The 20,276-nt window shown below is 45.5% G+C and overlaps 1 protein-coding gene across 1 annotated transcript in view; it reads left to right on the top strand.

Moving 5' to 3' along the window:
• The window catches only part of AMOT (angiomotin), a 45,815-nt gene that overhangs the window by 14,995 nt on the left and 10,544 nt on the right, over nucleotides 1-20,276 (top strand). Inside the window, exons 2-6 of the mRNA XM_084269061.1 lie at nucleotides 776-1,694; nucleotides 8,113-8,566; nucleotides 10,356-10,500; nucleotides 11,885-11,977; nucleotides 14,564-14,709. Of these exons, the coding sequence (XP_084125187.1) occupies nucleotides 823-1,694; nucleotides 8,113-8,566; nucleotides 10,356-10,500; nucleotides 11,885-11,977; nucleotides 14,564-14,709 (1,710 nt within the window). The 5' untranslated portion in view covers nucleotides 776-822. The remainder of the gene's footprint in view (nucleotides 1-775; nucleotides 1,695-8,112; nucleotides 8,567-10,355; nucleotides 10,501-11,884; nucleotides 11,978-14,563; nucleotides 14,710-20,276) is intronic.

Genomic DNA, 20,276 nt, shown 5'->3' with positions numbered 1-20,276 from the left:
TTTTGTGTTTCTCTCTTTGGTACACAGTGTTTTTTCCTGGCACTCAGAGGTCTTTTTCTGTTCCTTAGCTCAGACAACTCTTTTTCCTCCTCTTACATTTGCATGCATTCAGCTGACAGTATTTAGATGTGTCAGGATTTGGTTGCCTTTGTATATCAGGAAGTTAGAGAGTCCTCACTTGCACCAATATATAGTGTTTTCTGCAGCAGGGAGGCTAGGTGCTGATCTCGCTCGGTATTTCATAACTCTGAAAACCTGCTGGATAATGTGGTATTCATTAATTGCTTTAAATGATCTAAACTAAGATTTCTTTATTTCCTTTGAACCATATACTATCTACTCTTCCCCCCCCCTCCAAAACTGACAAATGCTGATTTCACCCTTTAATCCTGCCTGAAAATATGGGAAGTGTATTTCACTGTTGGTGGCTTTAGGTGTAAAGCAAACAGGTTTTAGGCATTTTTACCATCATCCTGTGAATTACAGCTCTCCTTTCTCCCTGAAAGCAGCCTTGCTGTCTGAGGTATTTGGCATGCATCCCTACAGCTTGCAGGCGATTGATATTCCTATAAACTTGCAAGTCACCTTTCATCACCTTTCCAGGCTTTGCCCCCTGGCATGCAAGTCCTCCTTAGGTCAAGGGCCTTAATGACCCCCATTGTTATGGGAACCTTTGGTAATCTAACCTGCTTTTTTTCTGTATTTCAAGCCATTGCTCTTAAATGTCTCTTGCTTGATCCACTCAGGCGCTAATAACCGTGTCTCCTTTCCTTAGGTCAAGGGCAGCTTTTACATTCCACCCAAAAGGCACCACAGTTTGAGATGAGGAATTCAGAAGAGCAAGCAGCTACGACAGTTTTACAGCGCCTGCTGCAGGAGCAGCTCAGATACGGAAACCCAAATGACAACCGAAACCTTCTTGCCTTACACCAGCAAGCCACAGGAAATGCCCCCCCTTTCAACAGCACTGGGAGTCCAGCATCTCAGAACGAAGGGTTGAGCTCCCAGGACCACCAGCTTGTGACTCATGCTGCCCGTCAGGAGCCCCAGGGCCAGGAGATACAGGTGGACAACAGCATCATGGAGAAGCAGCTCTCCCCGCGACTTCAGAACAGTGAGGATCTCCCGACCTACGAGGAAGCCAAAGTCCAGTCGCAGTATTTCAGGGGCCAGCCGCATGCCAGCGTCGGGGCAGCCTTTTATGTAACGGGGGTCACCAACCAAAAGATGAGGACTGAAGGACGGCCCACGGTCCAGCGGGTGAGCCCGGGGAAGGTCCACCAGGATGAAGGACTGAAGGACCTCAAGCAGGGGCACGTCCGCTCCTTGAGCGAGAGGCTGATGCAGTTGTCCTTGGCCACCAGTGGTGTCAAGGCCCACGCACCTGTCACAAGTGCACCGCTTTCCCCCCTCTCTCCGCTTTCTCCTCAGCAGTCCAGCGACCCTTATAAAAATTCTGGCTCCAATGAGTTCTACAAGAACTCCGTGCAGCCCCCTTCCCAGCCCAACATGAAAGGAATGGAGCAGCGGGGTCCTCCTCCAGAGTATCCGTATAAAAACGTGTCCACCCCGTCTATGAACTGCAAACCTCAGGACTCGGGACATTTCTATAGCGATCATCGCATGAGCCAGCAGGGAAGATCTGATGGGCCTATGATGAGGTATCAGCATCCCCCTGAGTATGGGTCAGTCAGGTAAGCAAGATCTTAAAACGAACTCCGTGGCAGACACCTAGGGAAAGACAGTATAAAACTCAGTCCGTTGCCCTTTACTCCTGGGGCAGGATTTTCTTCAGCAACAATTCCATCTTTACAATGTGATATGTCAGACTGTGTTCAGTTACAGGCTGTTACTGGAAGATCTGTAACCTCTTTCAGTAGCTTGCCTTACCTAAGGAAGCCTGACTCTTTTATTTAAAAAAGAAAAAAAAAAAAATAACCACAACAAGCCAGCTTGATTTTATGGCACGGGGAAGTTTAATACTGAGGCTCCAGAGTCTTAGGAAAGGAAAACCCGAAGTGATAATGTGATTCACTGTACAAACTTGCAGTTACTTATTGCAAGACTTAAGCTGTTGTTTAATTACAGCTGCCCAGAGAAAAGATTTTTTTTTTTCAGGTTTAAACTGCACCTAAATCCTGCGTAGGAGAGGAGAAAAAGGGAACGAAAGCAGGAATGCTGCAAGTAACAAAAATCACCTGAGTTTCCTTTAGAGCTTTTTGGATTTTCAGTGGACAAACATGCATGAGTGGAAAGAGGAGCACACTCTGTGCCTTGCTTGTTTAGCTTTTGCTAATTTTCCTTGCACCATTTGAAATCTCAGCCTGTTCAGGTTTCCTTTGCATCAGGAGCTAGATTTGGCTTGAGCCTGTGGGTGAAGATGAAGTTTTATTCAAGTGGGCTAAAAAGATGGGTTTGCCTGTTTCCTCACCTTCTCATCTCTGTTCAAGAGCAGGTGGGGGTTGTTATAGGGATTTTGGTGTAATTTTGGAGCTAAAAGCGTGAAAGATGGGTATGTTATTACATATATAAATTGTGAGGTTTAGGTGCATTTGTGTTTGCTCACACTGTGTTGTGTTTTCAGGGGAGCATGAAGAAGAAACCAGTCTGTAGTTGGGAAGGGAGTCTGAGCTTTGGGGAGTTTGAATCAGCTCAGAACCTTCCTAGTCTTATGGGGAGCTATTTTCAGAGTTTGTCCACCATTGTTTGTGATCTGAAATGACTTCAGCAGCATACAAGCCTGATGAAAAGGCCCTTTGATCTGGCTAAATAAATAATAAAGAGGCCAGGAAAAGGGGAAGTAAGGGGTTTAGGGGGGGTAATGATTGTAGAAGCTTGTTGCAAATGTTTTTGAAAATTCAAAGGCCTTCAATCTGTGCACACAGGAAAGGGAAACAGATCCTTAATGGTTGTGCCGCCTCAGAAATACCCGTAATATTATATACTCTGAATCTGAGATGTAGCCTGCTTGCTGTTTAAGGCAGAGGTATTTGAAATCACGCCAACAGCCAGCTCCTCTAGACAGGGTGATTTTTGTCTGTATTGGATGGATCCTGGCTGCTTTGAAAGAACATGGGGGGGGGTGGGGGGGAGGGAGGGGGGGAGGAGAAAGGTTCAGCTGGCAAGGTTTCCAGTAGGGGAAGCAACTGAAATTTGTCTTCAAAGCATTGGGAATCTAATGAGGTTACTTTTTAACCTAAATAGCTGCACAGAGAAGAGGTTTCCTTTGCAAGCAAATGCTGAAGCAGTAGAACAATTGCAAGACTAATCCATAAATTACAGAACAGTGTAGCAAAGGAAGGGAGCGAGTCCTCTATTCCCCTCCCTCTCCCACAGGCTTTAAGAGAAACTGTCATGTAGACAAGAAACCTTCTGTGTTACTAAAGGTGCAGCTGGGTAATGGTGTGAGGATTTTAAAGACACACAACTTTGCAGAGTGTGTTGCCTCGCACCAGGCTGTGCTAGCGAGTGCCTGGAGGAACCAGGTATTTTTGGAGACTCCAGGTTCCTGCACAGCATCCCTGCATTTATCAGGATTCATTTGGGTTGGTAAATGTGTGCATTTTTTGAACCCTTCCTCAAAGAAACACAGCCCCTGCTTTCTGCTCGTGAAGCCACACCCTTTTCTGCGGGTTTTTCCCCTCATTGTTCAGGGGAATTTGAGGGTGACCTAACGATGCGGTTAAATAAAACTCGTTGAGCAAGATAAACATTGGGGAATTCACAGCATTCTCATGCTTCACCCTCCCCGGTCTGGGAAAGGAATGGGCTGTGTGGTAAGTTTAAACCAGTCTGCAAACAGTTTGCCTCACCTGCTCTTGGGCGGTGTAAGTTTGGGAACACATCTATGTGTTGGTAATGATGCTGGTTTAATGTAAATCCTGGGCATGCCGGAGGCATCGGTGCTGCTGTTTGGGAATGTTACAGAAAGCTCAGAACAGCACCGGCTGCCTGTGGAGCTCTACAATCCAAACTCTCTCCCTAGTATCTCAAGTGCACTTTAACATTGATGATGAAAACAAACCTTCAGGTCTAAGAGGAGGAGATGCGTGCCTTGGGTTCGGTGTCCCACGGCGTTGCAAGGTCTCCTGTGGCAGGGCAGCAAGAGGCAGGGAGACAGGGCTGGTGTGGATGCAGTTTGGGATGCAAAGGAAGCTCCCTGTCTTTCTCATTCAAGCGCCATCCTCTGTTCAGAGCCCAAGTGACTGAGCTCCTGCTGTGGTGATTAATCCCATTGACTTCACAGAAACTTTTTGAGAAGGAGGTCTGCAGAGTTTGTCCCGTAATTAGTAAATCACATCTGTGCATTTCGTTCCCCTGAGCAGCATCAAAGTGGGGGATAATCAGGTATGACTAGAAAGCAGAACAAGAATGCATGGGGTTGATTTCGGCTGTCTGATCAAGTGGAGTCTGCTCCCTCCTGCAGCCAGCATTCCCCCCTTTCTGTGGCAGGGCTGTGGCAGAGAGGGGAGCTGTAGCTTCTTGAACACGAAACAGGCAGGAGAAGCTGGGAAGGCAGAAAAAATTTTAACGAGCCAGAGACCTTTCCTGATCTCTTCATTCCTCAGCCCTCCCCACTTTGTTGCTCTACCCACAGCTCTTCTGCGTGACTTGATGTTTGCAATCCTGGCAGCCTCAGGACTCCTCATGGCTAGCTAGGTTTGCTTGAAAAACTGCCCTTACCCCATATCTCTGTCTTCCTGGCTTAAAAGCCACTGTGACCCTTATAGTTGCAGAGCCATAAATCCAGGTTTGTACTTGGCCTGCGTGCTGTGTTTCTCCGATCCGCGCCAGGGACTGTAAAGGAAGCAGAGATTCTGGTGTGATACAGGCTTCGGAATGAAGTGGTGCTTAAAGTTATGTGTTCAAGCTTAAAACAGTTGTGGGAATTATTGCTCTGAGGTTCTTTCCTGTGTTTGGGGTTTTCAGGACTCTGTGACACTCAGGCAAATGGAAGGAGGTTGTGTAATTTTGTTTTCCATGTATTTGAGAGTCTTTCTGCATTTTTGCATGAAGCAGTTAGTTGGGCTATCATTTTGATTACTGCTGCAGGGTTACCCGAGGACTCCAGGGCCTCTCATGGAGGGAAGTATTTCCTACAGCTCTGTCAGTTCTGTTTGGTGTCCTGATGGTGATTTGTACCTTAACACTTTGCTCTCTGGCCCAAAAATCTTGAGAAGTCCAGTTGTGTTCACTTTCCTTTCTGAACCTCTCAGTCCACAACTGGTTTGCCCGAGAAACAAATTCTGCAACACTCATGCTAATCTGAGAGATTTCAAAGCCAGGTCTTTTGAACCCATAAATATATAAAGTATTTTATAAGACAAAATTAAAAGTAGTGAAGATACGAGAAAGTTCTTGGGTGTTATAGAAACTTTTACACGCAAAAGATCTTAAAAGGTCTAGTTGTGACTTAAAATTATTTAAGATAGGATATGTTACTGCAGTTTTGTTATCTCCTTTTGCTGGGAATATAAATGTATTTGAGACATTTTGGAAGCTCTAATGCCACCAAATGAGATGTTCCCAGCTCTCGTGTTTTAGCTCAAACCCAGGAGATGGCTGTAATTTCCAGATCATGAGAGGCTTCGGATGTGAGTGCCAAGGTGCTGGAAGTCTTGGATATCTATCTTGTTTAGAAGTCCTTAGCCATGATTTCCTCGAGCTGTTCTTTACAGTAGGTTTTTAAAAATATGTCTTTACCAGCAGGTCAGTTAGAGACTGTCCCCTCAGAGTCGAGCAGCCACTGTTGTGTCTCTTGGCCATCTCTGCGTGCTTTTCATTTGCACTGGGCCCTGCAGGAATGGCAGGGTTCTGCCCTGTATCTCTAACGGCCGAGTAACCAGGTGCCTGTGTGCAGCAGCTCCAATTGTTAATGTTGGCATCTAAATAGTCCTCATTAGGCTTGTAACATTAACACACTGAGATCGATGGAGTCAGTCTTTCTGACGAGCTGCTTCAGGTTGTTTTCAGACTTGGAAGAGAGCATTTCCTAGGTTCAACATTGGGAAGGTGTGTTTTTGCATCCCTGAGGCAGACTGACAACATATCTCTTGATCTAACCTCTGTAGGTCATCATAGATTAAATGTCACAGCAAGATTCTTCCCTAATTGATGATAACACCAAAATAGAGGTGTGTGACATAGGTAAGGTATAAGTTCAAGGAGACAAGGAGTTTCTGAAGGTGCAAAGTTTTGACTCCACAAATAACTGGGTCGGCTAAGAAAGGAGCTGGAAACCAGCTGAGACAAACCAGATCACCTTCAGCATGACATGTGGTGGTTTTGCCTTGCTATTCCTTATGAGAACCAGCAAATAAAGGTAGTGAAATAAATGCAATGATAAGTAGAGCTGGCCTCCCAGGAGGGGAAGAACGAAATTGCTGCTACTATACTGAATGTTCCTGAGAAAATTAATTGAACAGCTCTCTTCTGCATGACCCCTGAGATTCTCACGCTGCCTATGATCATTTCTGGGGAGACACAGCTCTTGAAATGGTGTTGCTGGCAGGGACCACAGTCACCTGGGTGTGAGGAGAAGAGAAACAGTAACTAGAGCAGTAATTATTTGTTTTTTCCTGTGTAACAAAGGCTAGATTTGTTTCCCCATTAAGGAATGTGAGCATCAGCTTGGAGCTTTCTCTGCACCTTCTCTGCTGGAGATCAGGGAAAATGAGACCTAAGATGCATGATAATGAAATAGTGATCCCTGTGCTGGGCTGAGAATGTAGAACTCCTGCATGCTGCCAGCCAGATGTGAGTAATGCAGACGTTTCCTCTTTGGGCGGTATGAAGAGTGGATACATTCTTTCTGCAGAGAACAGGAAGGATGATGCTGTGTTTGCACAGCAGCTGAGAAGCCCGTTGTGTAACCCTTTAGTTCCCAGTTCAGCTTCCTGCTTGCTGTTGTCACCTGATGTGCCACTACCCCTCCTGGTGTGGTGGGACACCTATGCTGAAGGCTGGCTTGTCCCATCCAGCACCCCTGCACTGCTGGGCAAGGCAAGTGCGTCAGGTCCTTCCTGTGAGCACAGACAGCCACGGGGGCATTCTGTAGCAGCTATGGCCAGGTGGAACAACAGTATGTGCTTTTCCAGCTGCAGGCTTGAACTGCATCCCAAAGGGTGGGAAGTTTTACCAGAAGAATAAGAGTGTTTCAGAACACATTGAACTGCCAGACTGGGTCTGCACCGCGCTGAGGTCTGCGCTTAAGGAGAGACTGGCTGCAGCATGGAGAAGGAGTGCTTTCAACTGTTAGAATAAAGAACATCCAGAGATGTTAAAGGTTGAATGTCTTTGGAGGAGGAAGCAAAACGTGCCTCCTGAGGTCATCCAAGCATGATAAATCCACACAGTCATCTAAGAAAGATTTCTTACTTGGCTAATGCAGCAGAAGTTGAGCTGGGGTTCTTCAGGGCCTGGAAAATGTGAACTAGTGTAGTTCAGTTAGCTCTGTGATAGACTAAAGCATGTTGCAGATTGCTAGATCTGTCTTTGATGTTCTATAAATGTTATTGTTAGGAGCAGTAAATGTGCCTACTGGATAGGGCTGAGGGTGGTTCTGAATCAAAACCTGATTCTTAGGTTGGTTTTCACTGCCTCATTTGACCAGGTTGGAGCTTGTTGGTTGATACTTCAGAAAGCTTGAATCAGTGCTGCTGGCATAGAGCATAGCCAATCCCTTTAACTCTATATCCTCAATTGCAGAGGAAAAGTCATTGTTTTCTCCATGAGAGATGGCACATTTCAGGGCAGAGCAAAAGAGCCCATTCCTCACAGTCCTGGGTTCAGCTGTGTTATCCACAAACTGTGGAGAAAAGTTACAAAAATAGTTTCAGTCAGTAGTTGTTGGAATTTTTTGTAGTGTTTCTGTACAAAGTGGACTCTAGAGGAATGACCTTCATACACTTAGAATATATTTTCTGATAATGATTTGATTTTGCTGCATTTTTAAAAAACAAACTTAGAAAAATGAGGAAAACCTCATATATGAGCCCTTTGTGTGGGAAGACTTGTGCATAGAAGCTACACAGGTCATCCCACATTTTGTCACTGGGCTTGTACACTGTCTTCTGCATGACTTTGACAGAGTTTCTGCTCTCTGTTTTCCAGGCAGAACCCAGATGTGCAGCTGCAGTTACAACAGAGACCACCTCACCACCACAGCCCAACTTCTTCCTTGACGTCCTTGGGATCTTTGACTTTGCTTCAGTCTCCACCACCATCCAGGCTGTCCCCTTCCCAGCATCAGCAACCTCTGACTCCAAGCCAGGGAGACCCTGGCATCCTGCCTCGGACCCAGCAGCCGTTCTTGTCCAACCAAGTCCACCAGGGAGACCTGTACCGGCTGTGCCAGCCCTTCCTAGGACCACAGCAGCAGCAAGGCGATTCCTATTCAGTAATGACCCGGGCTCAGCAGATACCTTCCCCATATCAGCAGATGCAAGTAGACCCTTTTGCTATAGTTTCCAGGGCCCAGCAGATGGTGGAAATCCTGTCGGAAGAGAACCGGTCCCTACGACAGGAGCTGGATGGGTGTTATGAGAAAGTAGCCCGGCTGCAGAAGGTGCGTGGTTTTGGGTAGCAGGCACTCTCCTGTGTCTTGTATTGTCCATAATTAAATCATCTAACCTGTTACATTCCTTGCTTGAGTGATTGATTATCTAATGTAGTGTCTTTTATATGCAGATTGATTAGTCTGTATCCTGTCCCTTTGGGCAGCAGCTTAACTTTGTCAGAAGATAGAATCAGAGCCTTCAGCTTTATTTTAACAGCGTATTGGCTGTGCTCAAAAGAGCATCATCGTCATCAGCTGTCTTGAAGAAACTGTCTGGCTTGTTGGTTAAATTAAATCTAGTGTTCTTATGTCCAGGGTAGCAGCAGGCTTCGTTTTCACCGCAGTTGAAAGGCTGTAGAGACTGAGGGAAGGGCTTGTTTGGAGTGGCACGAGACCGTGGGCGCTCGAGGACACAAGGGGATATTGCTACAGAACGTTGGCAGGACAGTGTGCAAGACAAGCAGTGCTGCTGTGGCTACATTAAAGACATTTGGGCTGCAGGCCTGAAACTAACACTTCTTTTGTCACTCCCTCAATACCACACGACTGCCATGAAAACGTAGTACCTGGTTTTGGAACGAGCTCTCTGCCACTTTGGGCTTTGTGAAGCAAGTCAAGTAAGCGATGCTGAAACAGTTAGAGAAAATGAATCCTGGTGAGACCCATGGTTAGTGTGCATGTGTAGAAGGTATTTTCATTGCAGCCTCACAGAAAGAACTTCCTGATGACCAGTGCTTTAAAGCTCTACAGGGCAGCTTTGCTGTTGCCTTGTAGCTCTGAAAAGGCTGATGCTACTGGCCATTTAGGACTTTGGGCCTTGCCATGCTCTTTGGACTGAGCAGTTTCCAGCACCATAAAAGTGTGTGGCTTTTTAAAATGCTTGTTTGAGCTCTGGTGACCAGTGTAGCTTTCTACAGTAATTATTCCCTATGTTGCCTCTTTCTGGGGACATATATTTGGTTGGTTGTATTTTTTTGGAAGGTTCCTAAGCCAAGAAATACTTCAGAGAAAAGTTTAACAGCTACCTGGCAGTGAAAGAAGGATAAAAATGCACTGCCCTCCACCACCCTGTCCATGGTTTTATGTAGGCTCTGCTGATGGGGTTTGCTGTCATTGGATCCATACTTCTATAGCAATGCAAACCAGGCCTGGAGAGGAGAGTTAGAAGTGAAGTCTCCTCCTGTTCTGAGCGATCAGGGAAGCTTTATGCTGAAGGCAAGAAGGAAGGATAAAACACATTATACTGCAGATGCTTCCCTCCCCCCCCATCTAGATTGAATATTTAAAACCACAACTAAGTTGGTGAAGTGTAAATGTAGAACATCAGGAGGTTTTATTGTGAGCTGTGGACCATAACAATGACAGATCTGCAGAGTTCATCACCAATGCTGCTAGCATTTTTTAGCATAGTTTTGTCTGTCTGTCTTGTATTATTTTACTTACTCAACTTGATATCACATTAGCTATTTCTATAAATGCTTCTTGCCCAAACAAACAGTTGTGCCAAACTGCCTCAGTCCTAGGAAAAGAGACAACATTTGCAGTTCTTTAACTTGCTATGTGTATGCTCTGGGGAGCAGAGCTGGAGTCTGGATGGAGGGTCCAGTCTTCATTTCAGCTGTTGGTGGTGTTTATACAGAAGGATCCACCACAGACCAGAGACTCTGTTGTTTGACTTCATGTACAGGCATAGGTTTCTTTCAATAAAGAAAACTTGAAAGTAATCTCCTTTCTGAGACCAAATGAAAAGACTTGCTAGTGATAAAATAGTAAGGGCTTGTTTTCACTTCCACTGCAGCTGGAAACAGAAATTCAGCAAGTTTCAGAGGCGTACAAAAACCTGGAGAAATCTTCCTCTAAGAGGGATGCCCTGGAAAAGGCCATGAGAAACAAGCTGGAAGGAGAAATTCGTAGGCTTCATGATTTCAACAGGGATCTAAGAGGTGAATGAAGTCCAACTTCTGTTCTTTTTCTTTTTAATTTTACTTCCCTGGCAGGACAGTGTTTTGCTGCAGAATTCTGTTGACACAACTAGAAGGTGACAGGATACTTTGGTACTTTCGGTTGTCTGAGATCTTAAGCACTTGCTGGGAGTAGGGAAAAGGCAGTTTTAGGAGAGTGCTGTACTCCTGCATTTCCAGCCTGTTTCTCATTGAGAAGCAACATGTGATAAGCCAAATACAATAAACCAGATGCAGGACTGGAATCCTCTCTTGTCTTATATCCTAGACACAATTTGTACAATTTGTTCAGTTTATACAAATGGAAAGAGGTTTTGCTGACTGCCTGATCCCACACCAGGCATGTTCACTTTACTTCCTGTCCACTGACCCTTCTGCATGGACATACAGACTGCAGACTGTCTGTTCTTCCTGAAGGTTTTGTCATTCCTTATCAATGTAGGCATCTGGGTTTTTTGACCTCCACTCCTTTTCCAGAGTGAGATGTTATTAGTGTCTGGTTCTTGCAAATAGGCCGAGGCAGGATGACGGCTGGCAGCGGGGAGTGATGCTGATGGTATTTGACCTTAACGTGGGTCAAAGTTTAAGCTTTAGTTCGAAAGGAGAAAAAACATTCGCAATTGGAGATGTTTTAAAGGTGCACAATCAGGTTTTTAAACTGCAAGTTGGGGTTTTTTTTTTATGAAAGCCTTCTGGTTGTTGTACATGTCGTCTGCTCTCCCTGGCCCTGGTGTCCTCCTAAGACTGTTCTGCAAATAGTTCTGCATCCAAGAAGTGAGGCCATACAGTGGCCAGCGCCATCAAGAAGGATGGTACACAAAGGCCTGCATTAAATAATCATATTCATAATGAAACACAGCATAAACATTTCCTTCTGACTTTCATAGACTGGTAGAGGTTTCTCACCCCCTGCAGCAGCAAAACTGTTAGGCAGTCCTTAGGGTTTTACACTTTTCCCTAAAGTCAGGTAGTTGGACAACAGTGATTTAGTCTTCTAACTGTCAAGATTTAGTGGAGAATTATAAGGGATTCTTTGAGTTGCATGGTGGGATTTATTTGGGTGGGAAAAGTAAGGTGCTGTAGCATTTGTGAAAATAAAAAAATCCCAACTCTAGGCGTTATAATTATTTGAAGTCATTTGTTTGAACTCTATTTAACCTCTTTTGTCTCATTGAGAGTATTTTCTCAAGGACTTAATTAGAAACATTTCAAAAGTGAGTGCTGGCTTCTGATAGGCTTTTTACTTCTGGCTGTATAGAACTAGATCGTTGGCCTAGCTTGCATTAGAAATGACCTGACCAGATGTGACTTAATGCTTAGAAGTTTTCAATTATTTAGTGTTCCTTTTGTTGAAAAACTTTTGCAGAACGTATGGAGACAGCCAACAAGCAGCTTGCAGAGAAGGAATTTGAGGGGTCTGAAGACAATCGGAAAACCATCTCTCAACTCTTTGCACAAAGTGAGTTACGCAACCGTTACGGGTCAGTAGCAACTTTCTGGTCACCCTGGGCAGGGTAACAGTGCAGCAGGGGAGCATGGTTCACATCTGCTGAGGTGGAAATTAGGGCAGTGACAGTTCAGAACTGGCAGGGGAGAAAGGAGGAAGGGTTCAAGAATTCCTTTTCTGTCAGTATGTGAAATCCTTCTGATGGCATTTATTACAGATTTTGGAGCAAATGTAGTTTGCAGTTAAACTGTAAAATGAGTTTTTACCCCATAATGTACAGGATAGTTTGTCCATCTCTTTTGTCCCCTGAAAGCTTTGGAAAGCTTTCCAGGCTGACAGGTGTCTTGGTATGAGTTAAGGCTGATGGGGCTGGAACCTGGTAGTCTCCTATCTCCTTTCTCTTTAATTTGCCACTGCCCTGTCCAGTTCAGCAAAGCTGAGGGGGATGAGCCCTGCCTGCAGCATGCTGGGCTGCGCAAGGATCATGGATTCTGTCCTCAGCAGTGGGTTTATCACAAGGCAAACCAAGATGATGGGTGGGAAAGGCTTCTTCTCCTTTGTACTGAAATGTCTGGAGGCCGGCGGCGCTGAGCCAACTTCTCTCTCATCCCATGGTGTGCTCCACCCCTCTGACAATGCTCACTTTTCTCCAGTTGTTGTATAAAAAGGTAATTGCAAAATAGAGATTTTCTGTGGTGTAATACATGCTGCTTCTACTGTGAGAAATGCTGGTATCCCTCTCTTGTGTTGTCTTTAGCTTATTCCTTGCTGCAGGCAGGTGGCTGTTGGGTGTAAATTCAGAACTCCTGGTGGCAGTGGGAAGTCTGTGAGTTTAGGCTCACATTCAGACTGGTTGGGTGGACTTTGAGGTTCCCAGGTTCATCCAGAGGGGTGGGAAGGTCAGAGTAGCCAGGCCTTACATTCGATTTCTCCTTTGGATGAACCTGGAAATCACAGTGCTATATTTTTTATATTTTATATTATATGTTTTACCGGCCCTGGTGTTTGGGCACTTGTCAAGTGAAGCAGTACTCCTTTGGGGAAAATTCTGGAACAAAACCTTCAGAGACTTTCTTGCAAGCACTTGTAGATTAACAAACAGACTGCTGGCACTGATTGATCCCTGCTGGCGTAATGCCACCCTGCCTCATCTCTGCCCATTCTCTGCAATATGTTTTAGCATGCTGACACTGTCAGCAGCTCATTTCCTGGGTGGAGGAGAAGCACTGGGATGGTTGAGATGGGGAAAAGAATAGGCAAGTGGTGACAGTAGCTTTTGTCTTGGTGCCTTATGTGACAGGCTAGCTCTGAGCTAACTTTGCTCTGCAGAGTTCTGGGTGCTGTTGGTGGACAGGTTTGTTTTGCAACCAGTGTGTGGGCTGTGTTGGTTCCCTAGCAGAAGGGAACCTTGAGCTACTCCATGTTGCTAAAGCTTTGCTCCTGGCTCTCTGCTGGCAGAAGAAAGGGAATAATTGTGGTCCTGTAAATATAGTTATGCACATGCTTGCACAAATAGGCCTGTGTACTCCATATGCAGCCTATCCTAACACCCAGGATCTAGTTCCAGTTTTTCAAGCCTTCCACTCCTTGTCCTCATTCCTTTGTCGTGGGATATTGGTTTCTGGAATGCAGTTTCTCCGGTGTCATCAGTGCTGGGTGTAGATCACTCCAGGGAGTGTTCTGTGGTTATGTATCCAGCGAGCGTGTTAATGTTATCATTGTAGCTGGCTGGCTTGAGCTGGGAATGACAACATATTCAGAGGACATCAGCTCTGTGTTGTGGCTTTGCTTCACACCCCTGTGTGATAATTTCTCCAGTCCCCAATTATTTGATCCTATTAATTTTTTATGAAGGCTGTTGCCCTGCTCCTGATGTTGTTCCCATTAGATCCAGGTCTTTCTGAAGAGGACTGGTGGCTTTAAGGCATCAGATTTGAACTTTCAGTGCTGGGCAAAAAGCTCTCTTGAACTGCAGGTCTGCTTTGAGCAGTGACAGAACAGATATATGTGCCTCAATTCTGGCCCAGGGGGTCATTTTTAAGGGCAGCAGAGGAAGACTGAGGAGTTCTCACTGCTCACTGGTTTTCTAACTCTGCTGATGGCACTACCAGCGAAGTGAGACAGCTGGGTACTACTCTGAGAAGGAGGACAGCTGCCCCAGGCAGAACAGTCCTCCTGTTTGTAGGGTGAGCGTGAAAAAAAGGAGCACAAGTTTTTCAGGCACAGAAGCCTGCCATCTCCTTTCCCCAGTGTGGGATATTAAAATTAGCCAGTTTGTTTTTCACTGCTGAAAGCCAAATTTCACTAACCATCTGCATAATCAGAGCAAGTTACCTAACTGTACTGAGCGATGCGTGTTCAAGGCCTCACCAGCACTGCAGCACATTGGTACTTGAAGGTACCATGATGGTTTTTCAGGGGTACAAGTCCTCCTTCTCCTTGAAATCTGTGTACTTTTGCCCTCCAGCACTAGTTCTGCATTCTCTCTCTTGAGAGAAGCTTCAGCACAATCTTTCCTTTCCTGATGGAGTGAAAGACTCCTGGAACCTGAGTAGACACAACTGCTGTCCATTGATAACTCTACCTTTGTTTTGATAGACAAGGAAACACAGAGGGAAAAAGAGAAACTGGAAATAGAATTGGCTGCTGCACGCTCCACTAACGAGGACCAGCGAAGACACATCGAGATCCGAGACCAGGCCTTGAACAATGCTCAGGCCAAGGTGGTGAAGCTGGAGGAGGAGGTAAGGATGCTGGGAGGGAGAAATTAGGGTAGCTTGGGTTCCAGTAAAAGTGACTGTGGGAATGAGTTTGTCTTATGCAAATTATAAGGAAATGTGGGTGCTGATGTCAGCTCAGCTTTGTGTTGGTTAGCTAAACCACTGAACTGTATTTCCTTGGAAGGGCTTTCGTCTAAGCAGCCATGTTTCGTTTTCTTTTTGTTTCAACTGATAAAAGTGTGCTGGAACTGAAATCCCAGCCCTGGTAACCTCCTGAACTTGGCAGAAATTCAGATCTGGATGGACTTTTAACTAGTATCAAATGAATGCAGCTTGTCCCCTTGCCAGGTGTTCCACTTACACCAGGGTATCATGGTGCACAGTGCAGATCACCGCATGTGCTCAGCATTCGTAATAAGCTGGGCATGACCTTAGTTGTTTTCTCTCCTTTTCCTCCCAAGAGGGGATAATCACTTGAGCTGCTTAGCTGGACAACTTTCCTAGCACGTTCTTTTGTAGCCTTGTCCCTGCCACTCACACATTCCTCTCACCTCGCTGCCTTTCTGCGTCACAGTGTCCATCCTTTTCCCTCCCGCCTACTCCTTTCCTCTCGAAGGCCCATTTCCCACTCTCGGCCTCTGCTTCCTTTACTCCTACTCTTCCTCCATTGAGAGCCTCTGGAGGAAATCTCCCGACGAAGGACACTTCCTCCACTGCAGATTTGTTCTCTCCTCCTCCAGTTCCGCCATCTTCCTGCCTGCTAGCACTCACCAACACCCTCAGTTGAGCACAGTGCCCATATCCATGTGCATCTTGCTGGCTTCAGAGACATTCCTCAAACCTCCCCCTTGTCTGTTTCTACTCTCTCCATTCAGGATCCCATTGTGCCAAGAGACAAGGAATGATAAATACAAAGTGAACTTCCTGCTGTCTTACCTTGCCTACCTTCCTCCTCTCCCCGGTACAGATGTAGCATCTCCATGCTGGGGAACCGGGTTCTGTGCAGTACACATTATAATAACAGAAGAACAATGGGGTTGGAGCAGTGCTTACATATCACTGTCCACCTTCAGCCTTGCACACAGCTGACAAATCCATTGATAGGGCTACAAGTGCAGCATCCCTTAGGAAGGCTGACTTGCACCCTTGTTGCTCAGAGGGATGTGGAGCATTAGGTTATGGGGCAGTTTAAACATGGCCTGATTCTCTTTGGCTCTAAAGCAAATCTGTCATTTGATCCGGCAGTGGATTGGAGCTCTTTGGCTTTCATTCAGATTTCGTCACCTTATTACACTGACTAACTTGAAGCACACAGGACATCCTTGGGGGCTTCCCTAGAACTACTAAGGTGCTTGGAGTCAAACTGTGTAGAGGTGCTGTGATCAGCCAGGACCATCACACAGAGCGCTTGGCTGGCTTGACCCTCTGTATAGGCATGCAGATTGGCTCCCTCACAGTAAGGCTGAAGCCTTCAGGGGTGGTAATAATTGTATGTTTTCTTTTCAAAAGACCCCTTTCATTTTGCTAGAAGAAATGGGTTCAGTGCTGTTGCAAAATATTTCTGCTTAGGTAGAATAGTAAAATAGGTAAGTAACTCTGGGCTAGATTGCATGACAGCTTAAAAACCCAGACATATGGTGGGTGATACAGAGCGAAATGCCCTGGTCTTGATTGCATGAGGGCTTGTGGTCATTTGCATCCAACCTTTGCTCAAATCCCAGGGTGCACAGGAAGTGCCACCCTTCCTGTTGTAGATAAATATGGAAGCGTCTTGGTGAGAGAGCAGGAATTAACTCTGCTTTTTCTTAGAGGTGAGGGGGGGGAAAAGGGAAACAGAAGGAGTAAAGAGTCACTTTTGCAGGGTTCCCAAAGCACTGTTTAATGAAATACTTAGGATTACAAAGCATTTGTTGCCTCATTAGTATTAAGTTGAGGGGACTTCTCAAATCCCCAAGCTGTTTGGTAACTTTCTGAGAGGGAGCTGAGCAAGCTGTTCGGGGCTCAGGGCACCATTTGGAAGGGACTGTAAATGTCAGCCTGAGTTAGTGACATTCAGTGACTGAGATAATATGAACAATTTGATAATTATTTCTTTTATTCCTGCCAGCTTGATCTGAGTTACTAGTCCCTGTAATTGTCAGGAATTTCCAAACTAGTCCTGCAGAAGAGGGTGGAGTTTCTTACACTAAGGTTTGGCAGCCACTCTGGCTCAGGGCCTGAGGGGGGTGTGCATATTTCAGTTGTTGCATCCTGTAATGTAAGTTTTCAGCTCCCCCCACCCCCCTTGCCTTCCGTTTTAACTTCCCATTAAGCAGAGTTCCCCTGCCTTATGTCCACCAGAGCCTTCATAAAAAGCATATTTCCGTTCTAATGCGGGTTACAGGCCGTCTGTCACTAGAGCTGGATTTAAAGGTTACACTGGAATTGGAACTTCCACATGCCTTTAAAAAGCTCTTGCCCATATTGCCAGTTGGGACAGAAGCACCCATCTGTGAGATGTAGATACTCATCTACTCCCATGGACCTTTGAGGACTTTTATATTGCCTTTTAGCATCCCAGTTGGAGGGAAGGGAGACGTAAAGGGATGCTAAATGTGCTGGAGAAAGGAATGATCTTGGAGGTACCTCAGTGCAGTGTGAAGCAGTTAGAAGCAGAAGTAGGCTTTCACAGAATACTTTCCCTGACCTGTTAGCAGGGGGAAATGACTCTTTGAATTTAGAACAAGCTGCCATTAAAGTTTCAGATAGTGTGGTGTTTATTTCTGCAAAGTGCTAAACAGAGTGAGTGATCATGGGTATGGAACCACCATATGTCTACAGACAGACTTGTGAAGTTTGTATGTTTTATGTGTAATATTTAAACTTTACTACTTCTCTACTGTACATAAAGATACCCAGTAATTAATCCTTATTTTCACTTCCTCATTTGCATTCTTCCCTTTAGCAGATGTTCCACAGTTATGCATAAGACAGCAGCTTGTTAAAGTAGTTTCTGGTGAAGTCTGGTTTTTATACTTCAGATTATTTTCATTACATGCAATAAATTTGAGATAAATTGAATACATTTGGGTAAAATACATTTTGCCTTCAAAACATAAATCACAGTCCAAAATTGTTAGTGATAATATTTGCAGCTAAGCAATGAAGAATTCTCCTTTTTCAGCCTTGAGGGATTTCATTTCCATGTAACCAGCTGCGTGGCTGCAGCCTGCAGCAGGTGGGTGGCGGGCAGGTGCCTGCTGATGGTGAGTTGCGCTTTCGCCAGCACCTGCCAGCACACACCTTGAGAGCAGACAGGTGAACTGTGCCTTGCTCTGGGCTGAAGGCACTGCTGGATCTGCAGAAAAGACCAGCCTAAGACTCTGGTTAAGCGCTGGCTGGCCTACTCTGAGTCCTTCCCAGGCTTGTAATACTGCAGGAGTGAGTTTGATGCCAAATACTTTATCTAACCACAACTCCTGGATGTGGAGGGTACAATTGCTACTGGTTTTACACTTACTTTAAAAAGGAATTTCTAGAACTTTTCTTGCACGTGGTCATTTCTGCTTATGCTGGTTACTTCATGCCATGGGAGACCACATTTCAAATTACAAAAAGGCTGTGGGTTTTTTCTATAGCAGTGTAACTTGTACTCCTTTGCTCCACCCCTTTGCAAGCCACTGTTTTAATGAGTGCATTAAGGAGACAGCTTTGAAAAATAGTGACCACCACTAAGAAGGTATCAATGTCTACTCTCTGCCATCCTCATGCACACACCTTGCAATGGAAAGAGAAACAAGACATCCTCTCTAACAGGTGTGAACTAGGGGCTGTGGGAAGGAAAGCAGTTTGAATGAATTATCTTTTCTGAGAGTGGCTTATATTTAGAAGCTATAAGATCTTTCAGCCACTAGAATTCAACATGGACCAGATATCGGAGCTAAGATATTATATTAATTTCCCACTTGGCTATTGTGGAGAGAAACAGTGCATTATTTCTGGTAACACTGAGGGTTCTGTCTGTGGGGAAATGTAGAAATGTTCTTTTCCAAATGACATCTATTGTACTTCATACGCTGTGCAACCAGAGCTCTGGCTTGTAGGGAGGAGACCCAGAGGAGCGTTTGTGTGCCTGATGCCTCGCCTGGGTCTGTTAAAAGATATTCCTACTCTCCATAGCTTTGTCTCACTTACATTCTTAGACTGTCAGAGCTACATAACTACTCCTTTCAGGACAGAGCTGCTTTTAAAGGGGACGCTTTTTGGTTGGTGTGTCATTCATGGATGAGGGGGGTGGAGAGGACAGGAAACTCCCTCTCTTCCCTGTAACTGCCACGTCTGTGTGTCTTTAGTGACCTGCATTCTTGTAGCACCGCACGACTGGCTCTTTATTGCTGCCTTGCTACCTCTGGTGTTCTGCCTGTTAGTAATTTTCCAGAGGTGGCTTTGAGAGTTAGAACTTATTTTAAGACAAACAAACAGAGAGAGGACATTATGACATTCCCATGCAACAAACACTATTCCCCAGCAAGAGGATAGTGTTACTAAATTGTTTCAGCATGATTTCTTGCTGAGGACAGTGGCGCCTTATTGGGCCTGAATTCAAACAAACTGAGGGTTCAAAGGCATCTGGAGAAATATATTCCAACTGTGAGAGGGAGAGGTGGTTGAAACGTGCTTGCTGTCTTTTTTTTTTAGACTACATTTCTGCCATAGCAGGCAAATTCTTGTGGGGAAACACATTTTCAGCTGCATCTGAATGGATTCAGCTTTAGGATAAACCCAGAATGTAATGAAAACACCCTGAATATATTAAACAAAGGACTTTGAAGACATCAGAAATAGTGGGTGGGAGACAAGCAGATGCTGACGAGTGTTACCAATTTGCTGAAATAGGAGCTGTCCAAGATGAAGAGGGTGATGGCTGCGTTTGTCAAAGCGCCTGGGAGGATTCCTGAATCACTGCTAGCTATGCAGGAAGTCTTCTCTTCTTCCCCAGAAAAACTCTTTGCTGAGTAACGCATCTGGAAGTGATGAATCTCTTAACAAAAGAAGACCCTTCCTTCCCCCTCGCCTGCTATGTCCAGGACTGTGCTTGTCCTGCAGAGGAAGCTCCAGGCACGAGGATGGTACAGCCTCTACCTCCCTTGCTTCTAGCGACCTGACAGCAAAAGTTCCTCCTTCCTGCATGCCCTGGCTATGTGTGCTGTGTGCATGAAACCTCCCTGCCCCTCTCAGAGCCTCTCTACTGCGAGGACCTGGGAACCTGAAAGAGATTGCATGGTTTGCTGAGGGCTTTGCTGAGAAGCCTAAGTCCAGTGAAGGAGCAGGACTGTTTGCCTCTTCTAGTGTTAATCCCTTTTCTGCTGGGCAGCTGTAGGAATACCTAGAGGTCCCAGTTAGTAAGGTCCCTGTTTCTGACAGGAATGCTTTGTCCTCCCTTAGCCATTGACTTTAGACCATGTAAAGGCTCTCTGTGGCAGAGAAGCCGGTGGGTTGCCCGCTGCCAGGCATTACAGTGTCTTGGGGAGTCTTTTCTCCTGCAAAAAGATTCAGAGAACTAGTTTTGGGTTTCTGGGTTTAGTGACTGTGTTCAATCGCTTCATTCCTGT

Source organism: Gallinula chloropus, assembly GCF_964237585.1.
Source record: "Gallinula chloropus genome assembly, chromosome: 11".
Classification (NCBI taxonomy): domain Eukaryota; kingdom Metazoa; phylum Chordata; class Aves; order Gruiformes; family Rallidae; genus Gallinula; species Gallinula chloropus.
This window is presented reverse-complemented; position numbering and strand designations above follow the sequence as displayed.